Raw genomic sequence first — 23427 nt, 5'->3', positions numbered from 1 at the left:
CTACCTTTGTATCAGTGAGCCTCCAGTAACCTAGGAGGTCGGGACCATGGACCAGATGTGGCTGCAGAGAGTGAGGCTTGGGGAGGGTAACGCATTTGCCAGGATTCCAACCAGAGTCATCTGCTCCAGGGCCCAATCTCTCACCCCTGCCATCTACTTGCTGCGTCCATGCAGTGGAGGATTGGGGACTGCCAGAATGCAGTGATCCTCTTGAAGCAAGGCTTATGGGACAGTGGTTGTTTTGTGTTCAATCTAAGAGAGGCACAGTGTGCAGCCCTTTACCCTGGGAATCACCAGGGCCTCTGTGAGTACTTTGGGGTGATACACAAAGATGGAAGTTTGTCTTGCCATAAACCAGTGAGGTGAGGAGAAGGATGGCTGCTGCAGAGGGTAGACATCCCCCTTGGATCAAGAGACAAAGGTAGCACTTCAGATCTCTGTCTCTTGCACTAGCAGCAAAGTGATTTCTGTTGTAAAAGAGTATCTCGTAAGCACAGTGAGGCCTTAAGACTCAAGAAGTCCCTACACGCCAGGCTGAGGGTAAGGCATTTACTATGTAGAGTTGTCTTCTGGTCCCCCTGTCTAGAGGTGTTCCACAGGGACACAAGGCCCCAGTGGTCATTTCCCTTGGAAATGGGAACGGTGTAGCTGGACAAGGATGCTAAACAAAGACTACATGGGACATCATATTTTTCTACTTATGGCCAAGGAGAAATGGCAGTATTCTCTTGAGGGATCATCATCTTCCTTCAGGGCGTTTGATTTAGCATGCAGAGCTCTTCCCAGCAGTCACTAAACTCGGATGGAGCCAGTCTCCCTTCCTGCCCTCTTTGTTTCTTCTGGCAATTGGCAGCACTGCCTTATATCATGCCTGTGCATATAGTTGTAGTTCCATATCTTTATTTATTGCAATAAAATAGACATAATCTTAAATTTATCATTTTAACTATTTTCCACTTTATAAACTCTATGGGTCCTGAAGGCAGGCGTGGTATTTTACCACCTCCCCCTCCCGCTGCAGCACTTTGATTAGAGTGTTTTAAGTAAATCACCATTTAATAAAGCCCTATTGGATTGCATAGCCTAGCTAGGTCAGCTGTAAATCAGTTAGAAAACTCACTGTTCTGAGATTTGAAGGAGTGAAGAGTAAATTTTTAATGTCTCATCTACCCAGTCTTTTTTTTTTTTTTTACTATAGTAGCAGAGAAGGACCCAGAAGAGGGACTTGTGGCATGTTTAATGTCTGGTGCCATTGTCTGCAGGAAGCAGAGTGGACAGGTTATTTTCTAGACCTCACACTGTTGTGACCCTTGGGGGCATAGTCCTCTCTCTGAACCAGCTATAAAAATCCAGTGTTATTGTTGCAGATCCAGTAGGAACTCTTTGGATTGTCATAGGCCAGTAATGGTTCTGACTGGCTGGGCCCAGCCTACTTGAATCTTTTTCTTGGTCTCACATGGTTTGTTCTCTGATGACTCTGGTCAAAGGAAAGATGGGAAAGTGAGTCGCACACAGAGGTTAAAGGCACTGTTGGATAAAAGGAGAAGAGCAACTGTACTGAGTCATTTATTCTGCTATTTAAAGGATGTTCGGGGCCAGTGTGGTGGCACACACCTATAATCCCAGCAGTTTGGGGGACCGAGGCAGCAGGATCATAAATTGAAAGCCAATCTCAGCAGCTTAGCAAGATCTTGTCTCAAAAAATAAAAAAAAGGACTTGCGGGTGTATGAAGCTCAGTGGTACAGAGCCTCGGGTTCAGTCACCCTGCTAAAAAATGGAGGGGAGGGTGAGAGGTGGGCAAAGGAGGGAATTACATCAATCAATCAATCCTGGGCCTCTAAGGAACTAGGAGGAGACTTGATAGTGAAGAAGCCATTTAGATAACTGAACTTGATTGCTTAGTAAGCATCCAGTCTAACAGCCCAGGACTAATAGTGTTCCTTCTCGCCCTTCTTTCTTTCTGTTCCTTCCTCTTTCGTTACTGAATGCATAACATGCTGGGTGCTGTGCTGGACCTGCTGCTCTACCAGTCAGTGAAAATGACAATAATAGACCAAATCACACACTTGGAATCGTGCCTCAAGAGCAAAGGGGTCAAAAATTGTGTCTGAACTCTGGGGATATGAGGACAAATTCCTATGGGAGCATTTAGTAGATGGTGCTGGGATAACAATAGCAATAGTAATAATTGCTGGTAATAACAGCAACTAACACATATGTTATATTGTACCTACCCTGTGTCAGATCTTATTCTTAAACACTTAAAGTAACTCATCTAATCTTCACAATGGCCCAATGAGGTGTAGGTTCTATTATTCCCATTTTACAGATGGAAGAACCAAGAGAGAATCAGGTAGCTTTCCTGAAGTCACCAACTGCTAAGTGACTGGAGACGACTTAGGCCCTGGCAGCCTGACTGCAGAGCTTGTGCTAAGTAACCTCCATGATGTGTATCCCCTTCACACTGGAGGGTGGGACAAGTGAAATTTTTTTTCTCTCAGACTGTATATACAATGGGCTTTGGTCATGTTTGGGTAGGAAGGGTGGGGACACTTCTCAGGGTCTGTTTTTTTACTGCTATTCATAGAAAAGGTGGTCTTGATTGAGGTCAGCACAGGATGGTAGGGCAGGGACAAAGTGCCTGAGAAGGCTTGGCTGACCTGGCCAAGGAGTTTGCTGATTAAGCCTCCATCTGTGTTAGCTTTGGCTTCACCCCACAGATTTCCAGCAGCTGCTGAGAAGGAAAAGCTTAGTCCCCCGGTCAAGTGCAAGACCCAGCCTTAGCTTGAGAGGTGGGTCCTGTGTTACCCTGTGAGCTGGGACTTCTCCGAAATCACCAGGTTGTATTTCCCTGTGGCATCTGTGCATGCTGACTGATTCCACCAGTCTTTGAGTTCAGCTGTTTTTTCTCATTTGCATTTTTACAGTTTACCATTTCCCAATCCTGTCCCTTGTGATACTTGCTTCTTCATTTTGTGGGTTGCTATAAAAGCATTTCTGGCTAGTGCTCCTAGTATGATAGTTCCAACCACAGCCTTGGAACCAGAGCTAGCCGTCAAGCCCAGGAAGGGGAACTTTCAAGTAACTGGATAGCTCATTTTGTCATCCTTTTTGATTTTTGCCAAGTCGAGCTCATATTGTCTCCTCTTTGTTTCTTTCCTTTTTCATCTTTGTTGCCTTGCTTCTGAATTTAGTGAACTCATGTGGAATACTTAGATGTCTGGATGTTGGGGTTTTGCTGCAGCATATTACATTGGAGTCACCTGACATTTGGGTAGCTATGGAAGAAAGGGGCTGAAGATGTCATCAAAATGAACTTTGAGTGGACTTTTAAAATTTTTTTGCCAGAACAGTCTTAGGAGAGAGCACAAACATGTAGAAGCCACTTGGGCGCTCCTAACTGTAGCAGTGACAGTCAGTGTAGTCCTTTTTAAGTGCCCAAGTCACCATTGGCCTTTAAAAAAAAAAATCTTGTGACACACAGTGGAATGTGAGCTCTTGCCCTCAATCCAGTCTCCTAGTTCAAAGACGGCAGGGCTAAGAAGTGCCTGACTCAGCTCCTTTTTCCTCCCACGCTCGTTTGAACTAGACTGGACTGTATTTCACACTTTGTCATCCATGGCAGGGATGAGGAAACCAAGTAGGAATTCCTTTCAGATTCAGATGCAGTGCCATGGATCCTTTAAGTACTGAGAAAAGCAAAATCCACAGAGGTAATTAATAAAAAAAAATTTTTTTTTCCAGTCCAGCTTGGTGGCTGTCAGGTCTCAGCTACTCCGGAGGCTGTGGCAGGAGATTCACTTGAGCCCCAGAAGTTCAAGATCATCCTGGGCAACATAGTGAGAACCTGTCTCAAAAGTAAATACAAGAATAAATTGAATTGGAAATCTAACTATGAGAGTGAGGGGGTAAAGAAAGGAGGAGAATGGCAAACCAACCACATAAAACAGGCTCCAATAGCTCTGTGTTGTAGGAGTTTCTTGTGGCAAAATACCATTTGCTCTAGAAGGAAATCCCCATTCTCTGAGTAGTTTCATTTACAGCCTACTAACTATACAGTTGATTGATTAATTGTAAAATAAAGTTGATAGGGAAACGTTTTTTTGAAGAGCATGCTGATAAGACAAGAGGGAAATAAGCATAAATCAGATTCCAATATTAATGGCATGTCCCCTGTGTGCATGCTTTTAGAGTGTCTCCAACACACTTCACCTCCTTTCAGTCTCATATTCATCCTGCAGTGTGGCCATGACTGTGCTAAGAGCAAGACCTGAGTGTTCCCGAGTCCTCTGCTGACATCTAATAAGGTGCAGGGCCAGGATGTCAGCCCAGCCCCTCCAAATCCTGATTTTTTCCTATACTACCATGTTTCCTCCCCAGGAAGGACTTTTAAGAGGATGAGGAAGAACTGATAATTAAATGCTCTGATGTAAGGACTGGCAGCATAGCTCAGTGGTGGGTTTTGTGCCTAATGTTTACCTTGCATGCAGAAGACCCTGGGTTTAGTCCTCAGCACTGTAAAATAACTACAACAACAACAAACAACCCCTAAAACCAAATGCGAACTTATTTCTTAGGGATGCTTTCTTTAAAAAGTGCAGTTAGCTCTCAGTCCTGAGTGATTTGGGTATGCCCACCCTGAAGACAAAGGTGGGTTAGATTCCACTGGCACTAATCGGTGCTGAAGGAGTCAGGACCCCAGCAGCAGCAGGATAGTGGGATTTTATCACTCACTTTTCACTATGCTATCATCTTAAATTTTAGGCAAATGCTGATTCTATTGGAGGAGATTTTAATAGCAGGAATGAAGATGAATCAGTACTATAGCTCTCCCTGTGGAGACAAGGTCAAGTCCACACTGAAATGAACTCTTTAAGACAAGGGGGTCTTTATCTGGGCCCATAGACCTCCCATGATCAGGCAGGTTCCTCCAACAGGCTTTAAGGGATTCATGAGCTCTGTGAAATTACACACAGACTTTTTTGGTGTGTGTATTTTTCGCTGGTGAAAAGATCCCTTAGCTTTTATCCTCAAGTGACCCAAGAAATGGTTATTTTCAGAGGCTTTTTGGGAAAACCTTCCATGCATTTGAGGCACACTAAGGCACATAGGAGCATTTCTTTAAACTCAAACTTTTCTTATTTTCAGACAGCATGAGGGAACCCTCGGCATAGTCCCAGATGCCTTTTCAAACCTAAGAATGAGATTGTGATTCAGGTATCAAGATCAATAGGGTTGGAAAGATTATTTCTGAATCTTCTACACTGTTTCAGACCTAAGTAGCCTTGATGCCACAGCCTGAGAGAGTCCAGGCCCATCCACAGATAGACATAGCTCACTGATGAATGACACAAGTTCCTAAATAAATCACTGTCATATAAAATTAGACTGTGATGGGTTAGCCTATAAAAGGTTTGACTTTTCAGTGTCAGATGTGTTTAGAAGAAATTTTTTTTTTTTTTTTTTTTTTTAACTCTAAACCAGTGGCCCTTGGAATCAGAGATCCAATGATGACTGGGTAAAACACAGCCAAGACCTGCTGTTTTCCTGAGACTCAGTGAGAAAGAAGTGTGGGATCCCTAAGTAAGAGGGATGATGAGGGTCACAGAAGTTATAACTTCTTAGTTTCCCAAGGAGGATTCTGAGAGAGATGATAGATCTGTGGTGGTTTGGAGCAAGGCAGGGAGAGGTGTTAAAATTCTTTTGTCTGCATGAAGAACTCAGAAGTAATTTGAGTTTCTCATTATCTAGAGTCTGCAAGGGGTGAGGGTGGGGCATCTCTGCTGAGCATTAGCGGCTGGGCTGCCCAGTAGCAAAGCCCCACCACCAGTTCTTTTTTGTGGTGGTTCTTGTTGTGGCTTTTGTTGGTTCGTTTGTTTTTTGGTGCTGAGGATGGAGCCCAGGACCTCATGCATGCTAAGCACATGCTCTACCACTGACTTATGTCCAGTTCTTTTTCTTTAAAAATATGTTGCCAAGAGACAAACACATAACTTACTCTTTTTTTGCGGTGCTGGGGATCGAACCCAGGGCCTTGTGCATGCAAGGCAAGCACTCTACTGACTGAGCTATCTCCCTAGCCCATAACTTACATTTTGAGCATAAAATGGGTGCCACATTCAAACCATTCTACTACAATCATGTTGCATCTGCCAGCTTTCTGTTTAAGGCTCACAGGTTGCAGTTTACTTTAGGGAACAATCTAGTTACCCCAAAAGAGTCTTGTTACAAGGTGTCATTTGCTTGGGGTAGCTCCAAGCCCCAGGAAAGATATGACCCTAATGATCCCTAATAGTGTACACAGGACCAGGATCAGGGAGGATTTCTTCTAGGCAAGGATACTTTAACCTTAGAGCAACTACTAATGAAAAGCCCCACAACGGGTTAAAATAAGCCAGCCGTGGTGGCTCACACCTGAATTCCCAGTGATTCTGGAGGCTGAGGCAGGAGGATTGGGAGTTCAAAGCCAGCCTCAGCAACTTAGCAGGACCCGAAGCAGCTTAGTGAGACCCTGTCTCAAAATGAAAAGGGCTGGGGTTGTGGCCCAGTTGTTAAGCGCCCCTGGGTTCAGTCCCAGTACTTAATCATCACCGTCGTCGAGAAGTCATCCAATCCTGATTCAAATTTTGGTCAAAAAGTTATGGAAGAATATTTTCTTTTTAGCATGTTAAAGAATATCTATCTCAAACCAATGACTAATACTGTATTTGCTGGTGAGATAATTTCAGATACATGCATATAGTCAGGTAGGAAGATAAGAATGCTTGCTGCTTAATATTGTTCTGCAAGTTCCAACCATGATCGTTCTTTAAGAAAAGGAGATAAATGGTGGAACGGTTGAAAAGAAAAGGTAGAGTTGTCTTTACTTAGAAATAGCATGACTTCTATTCAGATAAAAAACTGCTTTGAAGTCAGAGTATTGACTTTTAAAATGGGCTATTTTACAACCCCACCTTCCCATTTATGACCTAGATCTCACTGTTTTGCTCATCCAAGGACTGTTCTTGCTGCTCTCCCTCGCTTCAGTTTTGTTCTTTCTCTCCTAGATTATCCCAGGCAACAATGTTATCCTACCTTTTTAAAAATATCCTCTCACCAGGTGTGGCAGTACACACCTGTAACCCCAACCTTCAGGAGCTCAGGCAGGATTAATTGCAAGTTCAAGGCCAACCTCAGTAACGTAGCAAGGTGCTGGCTCAAAATAAGATATGTAAAGGACTGTGGATGTGGCTCGTGGTTAAGCAGCCCAGGGTTCAATTCCTAGTAGCGGGGAGGGATGTATATATCCTTCTGACGTCAGTATGTGTTTTTCCAACTATGCCCCCATTTCTCCTCTCTCTCTCTCTCTCTCTCTCGCTCTCTCTCTCTCTCTTTTTTTTTTTTTTTTTTTTTTTTTGCGGTGCTGGGGATTGACCCAAGGGCCTTATGCTTGCAAGGCAAGCAGTCTACCAACTGAGCTATCTCCCCAGCCCTCTCCACTCTCTTTACAGCAAAACTCAAAAGAAATCATCTATGTTCCCCCCTCATCCCCTAATCTACCTCATCTTTCTCTTTTTATAACCTCCTTTCTTTTAATTATTCTCCTCTTAATGTAGCCTGTGTTGGCAAGAGGACTGGCGTTTGGTTGGGTCACAGGCCCACTAGGCATGTGTGCTGGATAGAACCATGCCATCCTTTTTCCCTGCTCTTCTGTGCCTCTGATTCCCTTAGGCCTTGTCAAGGTCACATCTCAGCAGCCGCTGAAGTAGTTGTGTGCTCTCTGCTTTCCACCAGCCCCTGCTTTACCCAGGCCTCCTCAGTCCTCTGTGTCTGTGATCCCCAGCTCTATCCTGGGGTCACTTTCTCAACTTTGATTTCTCCTTGGATGCTCTTATCCGGGACATGACCTTGAACATCTAGTCACCGATGATCCCTGATTTGCATCTCAAGCCCTCTCTTTCCTCAGAGTCCATGAATCCCTGCGTCAACTTGAAATCTCCACTTGCACATCCAGCAGGCACCTCAAGATTGCCTACTCAGTCTTACGCTTTCCTCTCAAATGTGCTCTTCCTCTGTTGATCGCCATCTTGGTTATGGGGTCCCATCCCCTGGACACACTTGGCCAAGCCTTTGTATTAGATTTCTGTTACTTTAACAAAACACCTAAGATAGTCAATTTATAAAGACGAAAGGTTTATTTTAGCTCATGGTTTCAGTCCATGACCATGTGGCTCTGATGCTTTGAGGCCTGTAACAAGGCATCCTATCATGATGGGAAACAATCAGTAGAGCAAGCTGTTCTCTTGGCAGGTGGGAAGCAAAGAAACAGGAAGGGACCAGCGTCCCAATAGCCTCTTTGAGGGTACACCCCAGTGACCTGACTGACAGTCTTCTATTAGGCCCCACCTCCCAAAGGTTGCTCCTAAGAGCACTGTGAACCCATGTCTGTAACACATGGGCCTTGGGAGACACTTAAAATTCAAACTACAGCAGCCCCCAAACATGGCCCACCTTGGTCTTTCTTTTTCCTTCCTGAGATCTAATCTGTTCACCTACCATGTTGACTCTTTCTTCAAAATAGATCATGTCCTCCCTGTGCCACTGTGACCCAAACCCTGCCGTGGCTCTAACCTCCTGTCTGGGTTGTTCTCAGTAGCCTCTGATTGGTCACCTGCCTTTTCCCACTTTCCATTCCTTCATAGTAACCAGGGTGCCAAGGTGACTTTTTTAAAAAGTAAATCAGTTCACACCTGCTCTGCCCTGATAGCCCTCAGTAGCTTCCTATTATACTTAGGATAAAACTCCATCATTTTTCCAACGTCTATAGGTCTAAAAGATCAAGTCCATAAACAAGTGCCCTCAGATGTCATCACAGTCCCCGTCGCTGACTCTGTGTCAAGTGCAGCCTTTGAGGTCAGCCTCCCAGCCTCTGCACAGGTTCACTGGGCCTCAGGTGGCCTCCCCCATGTGCATGCAGCTTGCTCCATTCCATGAGTGAAGTCTGTGCCCAGTGTCATTTCTTCCAACCGCCTCCAGTGTGCTCCCCTAAAATGTGGGCCACTCCTGCTACCCTGCCCTTGCTCTTGCCCTGTTGTATTTTCTTCCTATTTCTTACAAGTACCTGGAATTGTTTTTCTATTTCTTTTCTTATTTCTTATCTGTCCCTCCCATGAGAACAAAAGCTCCACAAGGGCAGCAGCGTCACTCACCCTGTTCTTTCCTGTACCCCTGCACTTAGAAGAGGCCTGGCACATAGTAGGTGCTCAATTAATATCTACAGAGCTAATTTCAGCACTTGCCAGTTATAAAACACACTGAGGGAAAATGTGTATCAATGGTGTACCTTGAACATCAATAACAAAAAGATAGCCAACAAAAATTAAGTATATTTTTTTCCCTGCCAAATTGTAAAACTATTGTCAATGATAATGTTGGCGAGGGTACTAGGAGGTAGGCTCTTTCAATTACCACTGGTAGAAATGTAAAATGGTCTAAACTTTCCTAAGTGGTGAATCATGGGTTATTTTTTTACTTTAGTTTTTGTGGTTTGCTTTCTCAATTTTTTCCAGCAGTTATTCCCCCCAACACACACACACACACACACACACACACACACACACACACACACACACACTACTCTTTAAACCAAAAAGAAAAAAAATTTTAATCATCTTAACTTTCTTTTCTCTCTCTTTATTTCCCTTTAATTTCTTCTTTTCTTTTTTTCCTCCCTACCTTCCTGGCTGGACATGTACACAGCACAGCAAACTTAATGAATCTGATCCCAGTGGCAGGATGGTCTCGTTGTCAAATCTCTTAAGACTGTTTCATCGGAGCCCAGGATCAGGTTTCTCTGGAATGATGTAATATTGGTCATTGAAAACTGTCTATGCAGAGGCTGTTTTGTGAACCCACCGGAAATGTGGGTCTGGGAAAAACAGGCAGCTGCAAGTAGGGCCCACCCAGTTTGAGGTGGGGTCCCACAACCCTTCCTGCCAAGACATGGGTCTCCACAGACAGGGAAGCCTGACATTTCTTGGCATGCCTATAATCCCAGAGGCTAAGACAGAAGGATCACAAAATTGAGGCCAGCCCCGGCAACTTAACCGAGACCCCATCTCAAAATAAAACTAAAAAGAACGGGTGGCAGGGGAGGGGTAATTCAGTGGTAGGGTACTTGCCTAGCACGTGCAAGGCCCTGGGTTCAATCACCAGTACCCCGTCAGGGAAGGGGGACAATCATGGTAACATGTGTCTTTCTGCTGCATGCATTCGGCCTTCTGGTGCCTGTTATCCTGTGTCACGTCCATGCCCTGTCCTGCCAGTGCCTGAGCAGTGGACCTCCTTGTCTGGAAGGGAGTCTCACAGCTGAGTAGCCTATCAGTGGGGCCATGCGCCATTTCCTTCATTTCTTTCTGTTCCATAGACTTGTCACCAGCCCAACATTTCATTTAATGGCATTGCTTTGGGGGCTTGGCAGTTAAGTTTCAGAAACCCAGAGGCCCACCTAAGCAGTTCTCAACATGGCAGTGAGCAGACAAGGGGCCCACACGTACCTGGCTTCCCATCCGGGCCATTGGTCTCAGGTTCTCTCGGCTTCATTCCTTTAGACCCAGGACCTCTGACGGTTTGCACAGCCAATCTGAACAACCTGCCAACAGCCCGAGGTTGTTTTGAGTGGCACCTAGAGCTGTGGGTTGGGGCTGGTTTGGGACATTGCTGCCTCCTGTGTGGCAGGCCAAGTGGCACTCATCTATAGCCACAGTGGTATTCCAAGTGCAGGTCTGAGGGGTGAGGTGGTGAGGGGCACATTTGAACTACTTGCTCTTGTTGGAAAAGCTGTCCCTTCTCCCTTGGGGCGAAGGGGGAAAGCAGGGGAGTGGCCGGCTGCTGCTGCCTGCTGGTGGGTGGAGAAGCTAATGAGAAGCCTTCCTTCCTCCCTCAGCCACCTGGTGGAGGTCCTGTTTTGTCTAAACAGTTTTCACTCACCTTCATCGCCATGCGTTTCAGAGACTGCCTGTGGGAGAGGCGGGAGAGAATAAGCCTGGTCCTCCACCATCTGTCACAGCTTGATTGTGGGTGGGGCCTGGGTTCTCCTCTCTGTATCGGCCACACGGGCACATGGGGATTGTAGCCAGGCATCCTGCTTTTGCCCAGTTATTCCTTTATATACACTTTAGTGCTTTTCCCACTCATTTCCTGAGGGTCTCAAAAGAACTCTGCGATTCATTTGGTTTGGATTTAACACCCTCCTTATACTTTTCTTTTTACAGCTTAAACTTTGGAACAAATACCGAATTTCCAACATTCCATCGCTAATATTCCTAGACGCCACCACTGGGAAGGTCGTGTGCAGGAATGGGCTCCTTGTGATCCGTGATGACCCAGAAGGTGAAGCTTCAGCCTCTCTAGCCACACTTATGACTCGAATCCCACTCCTTCCCCTGCCCTAGCCCCCTCCTCCTTGGTACACAGAGTGCTAATATAATACATGTAAGTGGGTTTACATGGCTACAAAACACTGTCTTGATGAAATTATGGTATTTTGTAGGTCGTGGTTAAGATTTTTAAAGGAATAAGAATGTCCCTCTAGGGGACTTTAATTCATGGGCCAAAGGAAATGGAATCTAGGAAAGAAAGTTCAGCTTTGAAGACTAAGAAGGCTGTTGAAAGGCAGGGGAAAAAAAAAAAAAAAAAGAACCAGATACTGGCCTCTAGTGCTATTTCTCTCTCCTTCCTTCCTTCCTTCCTTCTCTTTTTTGCTGTAATGGGGATTAAACCTAGGAGTGCGCCACCACTGAGCCACCTTCCTAGTCATTTCTATTTTTAATTTTGAGACAGGGACTAGCTAAGTTGCCCATGCTCGCCTCTAACTTGCCATCCTCCTGACTCAGCCTCCCAAGTAACTAGGATAACAAGCATGCACCATATACCCAGCTTTCTACTGCTATTTTCAACAGCACTGTTACCTTAACAGAGACAGACTAAGTGGGGCCTTTCTCTCTTGCAATTTAAATATAGATTGAGTACCCCTCATCTGAAATGCTTGGGAACAGAAATGTTTCAGATTTTGAAATTTTTTGTATTTTGGAATATTTGCACAGACTTGACCAGTTGAATATCCTTAATCCAACAATCTGAAATACTCTGAAATCTTAAAACTTTTTGAGCACCAAAAGGATTCTTAAAAAGTTTTAAATTTAAGGATTAGGGATGCTCAACCTGTCTCACCATGGCTTCATTGCTGTCTTTTGTTGCAATGAAGATTTAAACACACACTCACATATGCACACGCATGCTTGCATGCTTGCACACACTGAAGATTGTTGACAATATAGATTGCCCGATTTCATGATTCCAGCCCTAGAATTTTTTTTTTTTTGTACTGAGGATTAAACCCAGGGGCGCTTAACCACTGAGCCACATCCTTAGCCCGTTTTTTATTTTTTGATACAGGGTCTCACTAAATTGCTCAGGCCCTCGCTAATTGCTGAGGCTGGCCTTGAACTTGCAGTCCTCCTGCCTCAGACTTCAGAGTCACTGGAATTACAGGCTTCAGCCACCAAGCTTGGCTCCCCAGAGATTTTTATATTCTTTTGTTTGAGGGTGGGTTTGGCCACCTGCATTTTTTAAAACTGGTCTATGCTTCTCCTTCTAGTCCCGGATCCCCCAGGCGATTTTGAGGCAGTGGGCCACAGACCACCCTGTGAGAACATACTGTTCTGTTGAACTGGGAGCATATTATTTATTCTTCCTATCTGGAGCTTAAGTGTCATCAGAATGTTGACCATCTGGCTTGGGTGGGTTTTAACCTTTCCTTTTATTAGACTTAAATTCTCACTTGGTTCCCTTAGCTGTAACCCAGACCAATATAATCAGACTCTCTGGGGATGGAGCCCAGGAGCATCATATTTTAAAATTCCCCAAAGGATTTTAACATGTGGTCGGCATTGAGAACCTCTAAGATGCCAGGGTTAAGACTGGATCAACTTGTGGTTAACACCTGAGGCAGGGATTCGCAGCCTTGGCCCACCATCAGAATTACCTGAGGAGTCTGTCCACTTTTGTCCTCAGCCTTGCTTCTCCATCCAGAGGTGGCCCCAGGCAGGTTTGGGAGCCGTTGCCCTGCAGGTAGTGGATGAGTTCTCCCTTCATTCCCATGTTAGCTGCACATCTTGTAGCTTTCTTAACAAATGCATTTGATGATGAAGTTGTCCTGTCTGCAGCTCAGAGGCTCCTGGGCCCCAGGTTGAGAGAAAGAAGCTTAACAGTCTTGCCATCTGTTGCTTTTTCAGGTCTGGAATTCCCGTGGGGACCTAAGCCCTTCAGGGAGGTCATCGCAGGGCCCTTACTTAGAAATAATGGGCAGTCCCTGGAGAGCAGCAGCCTGGAGGGGTCTCACGTGGGAGTTTATTTCTCTGCACACTGGGTGAGTGGTCGGTCCCCCAAAGTCCAGACGAATGGGAGCAGTGATGTCACCACTGAGCTCAGCTGTGGTTGGCTTCTGGAGGTGACTGCTCTGGCAGGAATTCCCAGGCCTTCTTGTCTTCTCCTGCTCCTGATGCAGTGTTGGAATGCAATAAGTGCTTAATGTTATGAATGATAATAGCCAGCAAGAAAACAACTTAAAAAAAAATTTTTTTTCAGTGCTGAGAATAGAACCCATGACCTGTGTATGCTAGGTGAACACTTTACCACTGAGCTAAATCCCTAGCCCCAAAATGACTTCTTTTGACTGATCTGAGAGGATATTCCCCTTAACCCATTCACATAAGACTTTAAGGGTCCACTCTTCTGTCCACTGCCTGCCAGCTCACTATGTAGCAAGGGCCGGGTGTGTGCGGGATGCTGGTCATGAAGAGGGGCAAGCTCCTTTCCACCTCTTTTGTGTCCCAGTCCCACTTGGGTCTTCCTCTGATGGCACAGCAGGGTCCTGCTCTTGTCTTTCAGTGCCCACCCTGCCGAAGCCTCACCCGGGTGCTGGTGGAATCCTACCGGAAGATCAAGGAGGCAGGCCAGAAATTTGAAATCATCTTCGTTAGTGCAGACAGGTGAGGTGTGCCTGTGGCGTGGCTGTGCTGCTTCCCTGTCCCCAGGTGGCTAGCATCCATTTCTTTCACCTTCTGTAGGGAGTGGAGGCAGGGCTTGGGGAAGGTATATCTGGAACTTGGGGCAGAGGGCCAGAGAGAAACATTTCACGTTTCCTCATATAATTGTCTGAGGGAATTGAGAAAAACCTCTTCTTACTGTAAACACTGGGGCACATTCCAATCCAGACCCGGGCCATTTGGGATTCGGATTTGTTTTCTGATTTGTTCAAACAGCTTTCTAGTTTGTGAGGAAAAGATACAGAGCAGGGAGGATGGCAGAGAGCTAGCACCTGATGTGACGTAACTGCTGTCTTGGGTGAACATGCGGTCATTTTCTTAGCCCTGATCGTGCACTCTGTCTGGGGGCTGTTTGAATCACATAAGTGAGGAGGATAGACGTTCTTCCTGGAGCAAGTCAGAGCCGTTAGCCTCAGTTTCCTCTACTCGTCTCTTTCTGGCTTCACGCATCACCGAGCTTCCTTTAGCTCAGAGTTCCAGGCCTGGTTCAGCCCGAGTCCCAAGGCACTTCTGTCTCTGAGGATGCTGTTTGAAGAAGGGTTGCTGAGATGCCAACACGCTGGAGGCCTCTTGCTCATTGTTATGTCCTTGCCACCGCAATACCCTGGGCTCGGCTTATTGGCCCGGGGTCCCGCCCCACAGCTCCCTGTCTCGGCACATAGTGGGGGCAAACCCAAAGGCATGTCAGGTGGAGCAGTCACTTTTCTAAAACTTTAAGCACCATCATCACCTTTACTGAAATATAATTTCTGTACAAAAAAATGAAAATTTTTTAAGTACGTAGTTCAGTGAGTTTTGTCAAATGCATTTACCCATATAATTGCATCATCAAAGTTAAGATACCAAATGTTTCCATCACTCAGAAGATTCCTTTGTGGCCCTTGTCAATCAGTCCTCATCCCCAAATCCCAGCCCCAAGGGACCCCTGATGTATTTACTATCACTTGAGTAGTTTTGTCTTCCCTAGACTTTCTTAAACGTGGACTCACAGGTGTATGCTTGGTTTTAAATTGGTGGTGTTGTACACATTCTGGTTCCCTTTGCAAAGTAGAAATATGGCAGGGAATGCAGCAGCTGTGTATGTCTAAGCTCCTGGAACAGTAAGACCTGTCCATGTTGAAAAGGAAGAGCTGGGCATGAGCATAATTGGTAGGATGTGAGCAAGTGGGATATTGCAGTGGCCTGCCTGGCATTTTAGTTTGGGATCTGCCTGCCATGTGGAGACATTGGCTTCTTGGTGAACACCAGAATGGGTAGAATAGCACATGCCCATCGCCCGGCGTCTGAAGAGCATGACTGTCATGAACTCCAACCCTGTAGGGGCTTTGGGCACAACTTGGTAATAGGTGGGGAGGGCCGAGTGGAGGTGTATTCGGGATAATAGGACCTTGTTCTCCATGGGTGTCTCTCTGCAGGTCAGAAGAGTCATTCAAACAGTACTTCAGTGAGATGCCCTGGCTCGCTGTCCCCTACACCGATGAGGCTCGACGGTCGCGCCTCAACCGGCTATATGGAATCCAAGGTAGGCATCCCAGGCCCGATTCCATGTGGCTCCTTGCATGGCAACCAAGGCCCAACTGCTCATCTAGTTTCACCACATCCCTTTCCTTTTTGCAGAAAAAATACCCTTTTATCCAGGAATGTTCACCATCTTAAAAATTACTTGGGGTAGATGTAACTACTTGTCTTCGTAAGACAGCTACTTCTCACACTCTGACATAGTGGCTTCTGATGTAAGTGGGCCACAGAACACAAACTCCCAAACAACATGGCCAAAACTTTATCTCTGAGGTTTTATTGTCACACAGACTAGTGTGTGACAGAGTAACCTTTATTTCTATCACTCAGTCCTTGAGCCTCAGTTTCCTCTTCTGAAAAATGGGGATGATAAATTGCTGACACAAAGAATTGCTGACAGCCTGAATATGTAATATATGTAAAGCACTTCTCATGATTTCTGAAGCATCTTGGTGGGGCTGAGTGGTGGGTATTAACCTTTTGAGTGAGGAAATTGCTTGAGAGTGTTGAAAACCAGGACTTGCAGTAATAATCATAGTGATTTTCAGAAATAATGATTATTAGCCAAGTATAGTGCCACATGCCTGTAATCCCAGCAACTTGGGAGGCTGAGACAGGATGAAAACAAGTTTGAGGCCAGCCTCAGCAATTTAGCAAGACCCTATCCCAAAATAAAAATAAAAGGTCTGGGGATGTGGCTCAGTGGTTAAACACCTCTGGGTTCAATCCCTGGTGCTCCCCAGCTCAAAAAAAAAAAAAAAAAAAAAAAAGATTATTAGAGAAACAAACTGTATTTTTATTGTTTGTTATATTAATACCACCTTCCCATTCTTCTGCAGAACAAGCTTTTTCTTGGTGAAGTACTTAATTAGCGGGTATAAGAATTAAACTAGGGGTTGGTGGAATTGCTTAGTGTTAGCTCACCTGGCACGTATCAGGCACTGGGTTCCATTCCCAGCATCCTCTACCGCAAATTACATGGGGGTTATATTTTGTCCTTCCTGCCTATAGGATTCAGTTCTTCACCCTCAAAGTGACTCTGTGATTTTCTTAAAGTAGAGATGTGATTGTCTTTTTTAAACTGCACAGCCAGTTCATTCCACCTGACTGAGCCTCAGCCTCTATTCTGGCTTGTGACATGAGGTACTCCTTCTCCAGCTACAGTGAGACACACTAGTAGGTTGGTAGGACCCAAGTCTTTCCTAAGTGTTACCAAGACATTGTTGTCTTTCTGGGCCATATCCAGGTGCAGCTGTGCCCTACCTCTCCTGCTAACCGATTTTCCATCTTGGCCTTTTAGCAATACTGGGACAACCCTGGGATTTTTCAAACCATTCCCTATACACACCAGCAAGTGTCTTCAATGTGTGGCTTCCTCTCACTCCCCCAACAAAGGCCCCTCAACCACGGTCTGGCCTCTGTTCTTCCCCTTCCAGCTGTGTATGTGGGTGTGTGTACAAGTGTACATAAAACGTGACTCTGTGATGTGGCTGAGCCTTGGAACATACTCTCACAGATGACTTGAGAGGCTTCTCAAACTTATAGGCCAAGATTGTCCTTCTGCCAGGTCCCTCTGGATCTTTTTCCTAGGACGTTGTTTTCTGTCTTATTTCTTTCCACATTTACTGATAGCCACCACCTTAGTGTAGGCCACCAACATCCCAGCCCTGGCCCCACCCTACTGCGATCTCTTTGACCAGGTTACTTAACCTCTCTTTGCTCAGTAAAAATGGGGAACGTTTCAGTGTGGGGCACAAAGTAAGCACATTACAAGTATTTGTTGGCTAACTCGGAGAGGAAAAGAAGGAAAATTTTTATTTTATCACCTAAAGAAGATAAACTTTAGCCCAGCGCTGTGGCACATGCCTGTAATCCCAGTGGTTGGGAAGGCTGAGTGAGGCAGGAGTATCGCAAGTTCAAAGTCAGCCTCAGCAATTTAGCGAGGCCCCAAGTTAACTCAGTGAGACTCGGTCTCTAAATAAAATACAAAATAGGGCTGGGGGTGTGGATCAGTGGCCAAATGCACTAAGTTCAATTCTGTGTACAAAAAAAAAAAGAAGATAAAATATCATAATGTTCAAACAAAGTCAATTAACGATATTAGTAACATGTATGGCAAAGAATCCATACTCCTTCATAAAAGAAGAGCTTTCTTCAGATACCAGTTTAAAAAGGCAGACAATTTAGTAGGAGATATAAGAGGCAGACAACTTACCCTATACATATTATCTGTATGGATATGGAAAATATTCAGCATAATTTCATGATTTATAGATAAGAACACTAAATTTGCATTTATCACATTTTTTGCTAAGAACCACCCCCTAAAAAAGATAATCTAATCCCAGTGTAGGGAACATAGCAGATGGCTAGTAGGGATATAAATCAGGAGATTTATAGGGATATAAATTTGGAGAGCAATTTGGCAATATATATCAGTAGCCTTAAAAATCTATTGAACCCTTAAGTTACATTTTTTTAGCAGTGTGATACTCTTAACTTATAAATCCCACTTATAGGAATTTATTCTCAAGAAATTATTCTAGAGCACTCAGTAAAAGCTAAGCTTAAGCAAGTGGTAATTTTTTAGTTCTGTTCTGTTTCATTTGAGGTTTTGGTGCTGGGGATTGAACCCAGGGCCTTAGGCAGGCCATGCTAAGCACGTCTCTACCTCTAAACTATACTCCAGCCCCAGGTTTTTTTGTTTTGTTTGTTTAAAAGAAATATCTTTTGTATACTTTGAATTTTGTTATGGGCCACGATTCTTTCTTTGCTTTAGACCTTAAAAAACTCAGCTGAATTTGTGACCTTCAGCAATTTTCCAAAGCTTACAATTTGTGTGTGACCTTGACCCTAGCTTTGTTCTCTTTGTTATTTTCCCTTCAGGGAGATATTTTCATTTATTTTTCTTGGATTACATCATCATTTTTTAAGGTTCTTCAGCCTTTTTGGTGGGGGGGGAAAGATGGAGTAGATTTAAGTGGAAGGATTCCACTCAAAGCTATCTGCACTGAGCTCTGTGGGAAATAACTAGGTGGGGGGCCCAGTGCTGCCCTGGAGTGGACCAGATAGGATTTACATAGGGAAATAACTTAAGAACAGAGCATTGTGTTGATGTCTTGAGGAACCAATAAGCGTTGGTCAGATGTATGTAATTTTGTAGGAGGGCTTAGATGACTGACACTTGTCCCAGGGAGTGGGGCTGGTGCTGAGCCTCCCTTGGTTACTCCGCTCAGCCAGGAGGCGTCTCACTTAGAGGCATTGTGTTTCCAAGCACCATGTCATTCAGGGAGCGGAATCCTTTTCTCTCAGAAGTAGAGAGTTGCCCTCCCTTGAATGAAAGGAAATTGAGATACAGGTATTGCTGGTGGTCAGTGCTAAGGCTTTGGGAGATCAGTCGAAACTAATAAGTTCCCAAAGGACAGCATTTTTATAACGTACAGCCAATCTGGGGTGTCAGTCTGTGCCCCACTGTACTCTGAGGTGTTTTGGAGGACCCTTGGATGGTAAGTGGCATAGAAGAACTATCTTACAACTAGAGATGAGGAGCCCTTCACAATTCAACTTGAACTTGGACATGTGGTGAAGGCTGGAAAGGTCTTTCTGGAAAACACTGGCAGGTCTCAAAAGATTTAATAGTTTTATGTCTGTCTTCAGAAAGCAGAAAAGGAAACTTTCCCTCTGATTCTCAGTGGTTAACATGCATCGGAGCCATGGTTGTTAGGGGTGACCCAGACAGCCAGAAAGTAGGTGACTACAATGGAAGAGGAAGAGGATGCAGGGCTGGATTTCAGAGGCTCATTCATTTGGTGCAATCTTAGACCCTGGCAGTGTAAGGAGGAGAAGTACATGTGTGGTCCCAGACTCCATGGAGCCCTCAGCTGAGGATCACAAAGCTGATCTGGAGAGACCTGGTCCTTAGGCAAGCAGCAACCAGGCAGGCACACTAAAAGAATGTGAGATTCCTCTGGAACCCAGCTCCAGCCATGAGCATCCTTTGCAGCCCACCCTCATATTGGGCCCTTCCTGTTTCTGGCCTGCCGACTCCATGGTGTCCATCCCCTGCCCTCTGTGATAGTCTCTCTTCAGCTTGGAAATATCTACTTTTCCAACTCTCTTCCTCCTGCTTCCTCATTCTCTGGCTTCCAGTTTCTCCCTGGCACAGTGATGCCTGCCCTTGACCATTGACCTCCTGGTCAGAATCCTTCTCAAGGCAGCATTTAATAGCATAAGTTCCGAGGAAACCTTGGCTTGGAGCTGTTGGAAGACTTACTGGAGGAGGTGGTTCTAGAACAGGACCTTATAGAATAGGTGAGGTTGGATGAGGGGTTTGGGACATTTTAGGACAAAGGTCAGAATAGGAAAACTAGAGATTTGCTGTTGAAACAGAGCAGGGATAAGGCTTATGAGGCCATATCTCCAGAACCAAAGCATCCTTGGACTTGACCCTTTTGACATTTAAGCTAGACTGGAAGAGAAATCCCCAGTGTCAGGTCACCCACTGATATTTCTGGTGGACACATTGAGTCTCACACTGGTGCTTAGTGTTCTACTGCCAGGTGTCCAGCCTCACACAGGCTGATCCATATGGAGAAGAGAGGTGGCCATCTCCCTGCTTCTGCTCCCTCAAGTGTCACATTGTCACCTTTAACATCTATATAATGGCACATGAGATGGGACGGGTGGGAGTCTTTAATCCATGAGCCTTATGCAACTGGTTTCTCGGTGAAGCACAGGTTGTTATTAAGTTCTTGTGCTGTGTTTCAGGTTGATCTTACCAGTCAGAAGCATTGTTCTCAAGTACAAGTTCAGGCAAGCTTTTACATCCAACTGTCTCTGGCCACCAAAGCAGAAGAAACTCCACATTGTGAAGTGGGTGGCAGGGCTGCTGAGAGCATTTTCTACAGCCCTGCACAGGCTGGACCTGGTGGAGAGTGACAGGGATGCAGAGCAGGGCCAGCTGGGAACTCACCTTGTGACCACCAACAGAGGTCCCATGGCCATCACTTCCTTCCCTGCGTCCCTTTCCTCAGCAGACCTGCATGAGTGGAAATATGGATAGTGCTCCTGAATCCCTTGAGTGTCCCCCTTTTGCCATGAAACTTTCCTGTGACTTCATCAGTTTCCATGCCTCTGAACATCCCCTGCCCACTTTCCTCATGCATAGTCTCATCCTTACTTTCCAAGCCTCTACCTTTGTTCTCGTTTCTTACTCTTCTTGCCTCTTCCTTATCTTATCTTATTTATTTATTTTCCCTGTGTAGTGCCAGAGATTGAACCCAGGGCCTTGCCCGTGCTAGGCGAGTTCTCTACTACCAAGGCACACTCACACTACAGCGCTCCTCCTCTTCCTTCCTCCTTATCTTTCTCCTTTCCCAGCTCATGATGTGCTCAGATCTATCTGAGCCATAAAACAAAACAAAACAACAACCACCATCACCCCCTAAGTGACTATCTCAGTCTGCTGGGGCTGCCATAACAAAATACCACACCCTGGGTGGCTTAAACAGCAAACATTTATTTCTCACCGTACTGGAGGCTGGAGATCCAAGCTCAAGGTGGAGGTAGATTTGTGAGGGTTCTCTTCCTCTCTTGCAGATGTTCAGCTTCTCCCTGTGTCCTTATGGCAGAGGGAGAGAGCTTTGTCATCAGCCCTATTAGGTGAGACCAGGCGCTTTCAGAGTGGTATGGCCATAGACACATCAGCTGGATCAGAATAGGACTCCATTATTTTTTTTTTTTTTTCCTGAGTTGGAATTTTGCTGTGTCGCTCATACTGGTTTTGAACTCCAGGGCTCAAGTAACCCTCCTGGCTCAGCCTCCTGAGTTAGCTGGCTGGGACGAGGGCACTTGTCACTCCACCTGGCTTTTGAAGTTTTAGTTCTATTTTATATTTAGGAAATTGTAGTAGCTTCTTATTAGGGATCTGTTTGACATATTTACAAACTCGAGTTTACTCCTTTAAACATTTTTAACTGATTTAAATATGCAGATCTCTTAAAATACTTAATTGAAGGACAAACAAAGTGTTCTTTGGTGTTTGAATCCATCTAACTCTAGTAAATTAGACATAAATATGGTGATTCTTAGGTTCTCTTAAATGTGGAATACTGTCATAGGGTTCCAACTTAAAAATCTCAAGCTGCAGGGTGTGGTGATACATGCTTGTAATTCCAGAGGCTCAGGAGGCTGAGGCAGGAGGAGCACAAGTTCAATGTCAGCCTCAGCAACTTAGCTGGGCCCTAAGCAACTTAGTAAGACCCTGTCACAAAATTTTAAAAAATTTAAAGGACTGGGGAGGTGGCTCAGTGGTTGAAGCGCCCCTGGGTTCAATACCAAAACAAAATGCAAGTCTGCATCAAGTTCTCAATAGTGTATTTTAACATTGGAACCCTAGGATGGACCTGTTACTCTAACAGACCACATCTCTTAATAAAATCTAAATGAAGCCCACTTAGGATTATTCCAACTGTTTGAAAGTATCTTCTCAGTGCATCAGGGTTGATGCACTGAGGGTCGCCAGCATTCCTGCTCTACTGACAGCTTGTCCTTACTGTCAAATAGGTTGGTCTTCTCACCGCCAGAGTCCTTGTAGTTCACAGCCCTGGTCTGACTGGTATCACTGCTCTCTATGGTCTTGGAAGCTAGCAGCTCCCCCTGCAGGCTGCACCATCCCCAGATTGATGTTGCTTTGCCTCTGTGAATATGGTCTGAATATCATCAACCTTGAAGGAGCTGTGTTTTCTATCCTACTTTATTATAGCATCACAAAACTGTCAGTTATTTTTTATTGAATCTGAATATTTCTGAGCTTTTGTGTAACTCTGCATTTATAACTTCCAGTCATGCAGCTGACATGTTTAGATGTATGTGCACATGCACGTGCGCACATATGCATGCACAGACTACCAGCAGATTTCTGGCTGTGTGAATGTCCAGTCTTCAGCAGATCATACAGGGCTATCTTGGGGTGAGTGCCTACTCCCTGTGTGACTCTTCCCGTGTGCACCGGCTCTCACTCCACTTGTCTCTTTTCACTTACCATTATGCTTTTTTGGGGGCGGGTACTGGGAACTGAACTCAGGGGGCTTTACCATTGGCTATGCCCTTATCCCTTTTTATTTTTCATTTTGAGATAGGGTCTTACTAAGTTGCTGGATGAGTTTGCCCCAGGTTGGCTGGCTCAAAAGTCTTGCCGCTGCCAGCTGGCTGACTGCTGGTGGCAGTCTTTGGGTGCCCCGAACCTAGCCCAGGCTGTGTGAACCAGTGGTCTTCACAGGGCTACCCGAGCTCAGAAGGACCTGGCATTTGGCTTCCATTCATTTCCTTTGTATCACGGGCATAGCTGGCTTCCCCTGAGTCTAGGGCCTCTCTACTCCCAGTGCTTTATGCAGATCGGGGAGTTTGTGGCCTTATAAGCTGTTTAAAAATGCCTTTCTAAGGAAACCATTTAGACACACTTGGCAAAAGGCAAATCCCATTAGCAATTGTCTAAGTAATCCTAGGCTGTCAGAGAATACCCTGTTCTTTGCAAAGGGGCTTAGAGCCCCTTCTCTCTTGGGCTAGGGGCCCTAGCAGGTTTTGTTCCTCTCTCCCTCACCCCTGTCCCCAGACTTTGGGAGGACAGGCAGCCTAAGGGCTGTGCAGGGCCTAGAGAGGTGCCTGTCCACCCCTGCCCCTGGCAAAATAGCTTCTGGCTAGCATGCAGCCCAGGCGGGAGGGCAGCTAGACCAGCAGCTTTGGCCTGGTGACTAGGAAATCACATGGTAAGGGCCCTTTGCTGCCCTAGCATCTAGTTTTCAGTTTCTCTTTTCCTCTTGT

General features: G+C 45.4%; 1 protein-coding gene across 1 annotated transcript in view; it reads left to right on the top strand.

The window, feature by feature from the left end:
- Positions 1-23427, top strand: part of NXN (nucleoredoxin) — a 149233-nt gene that overhangs the window by 113209 nt on the left and 12597 nt on the right. The window contains exons 2-5 of the mRNA XM_079130898.1: positions 11254-11371; positions 13276-13409; positions 13931-14031; positions 15504-15610. Of these exons, the coding sequence (XP_078987024.1) occupies positions 11254-11371; positions 13276-13409; positions 13931-14031; positions 15504-15610 (460 nt within the window). The remainder of the gene's footprint in view (positions 1-11253; positions 11372-13275; positions 13410-13930; positions 14032-15503; positions 15611-23427) is intronic.

Source organism: Sciurus vulgaris, assembly GCF_902686455.1.
Source record: "Sciurus vulgaris genome assembly, chromosome: 3".
NCBI classification, from domain to species: domain Eukaryota; kingdom Metazoa; phylum Chordata; class Mammalia; order Rodentia; family Sciuridae; genus Sciurus; species Sciurus vulgaris.
Note: the sequence above shows the minus strand (reverse complement) of the source record. Positions and strands in the feature narration are given on the sequence as shown.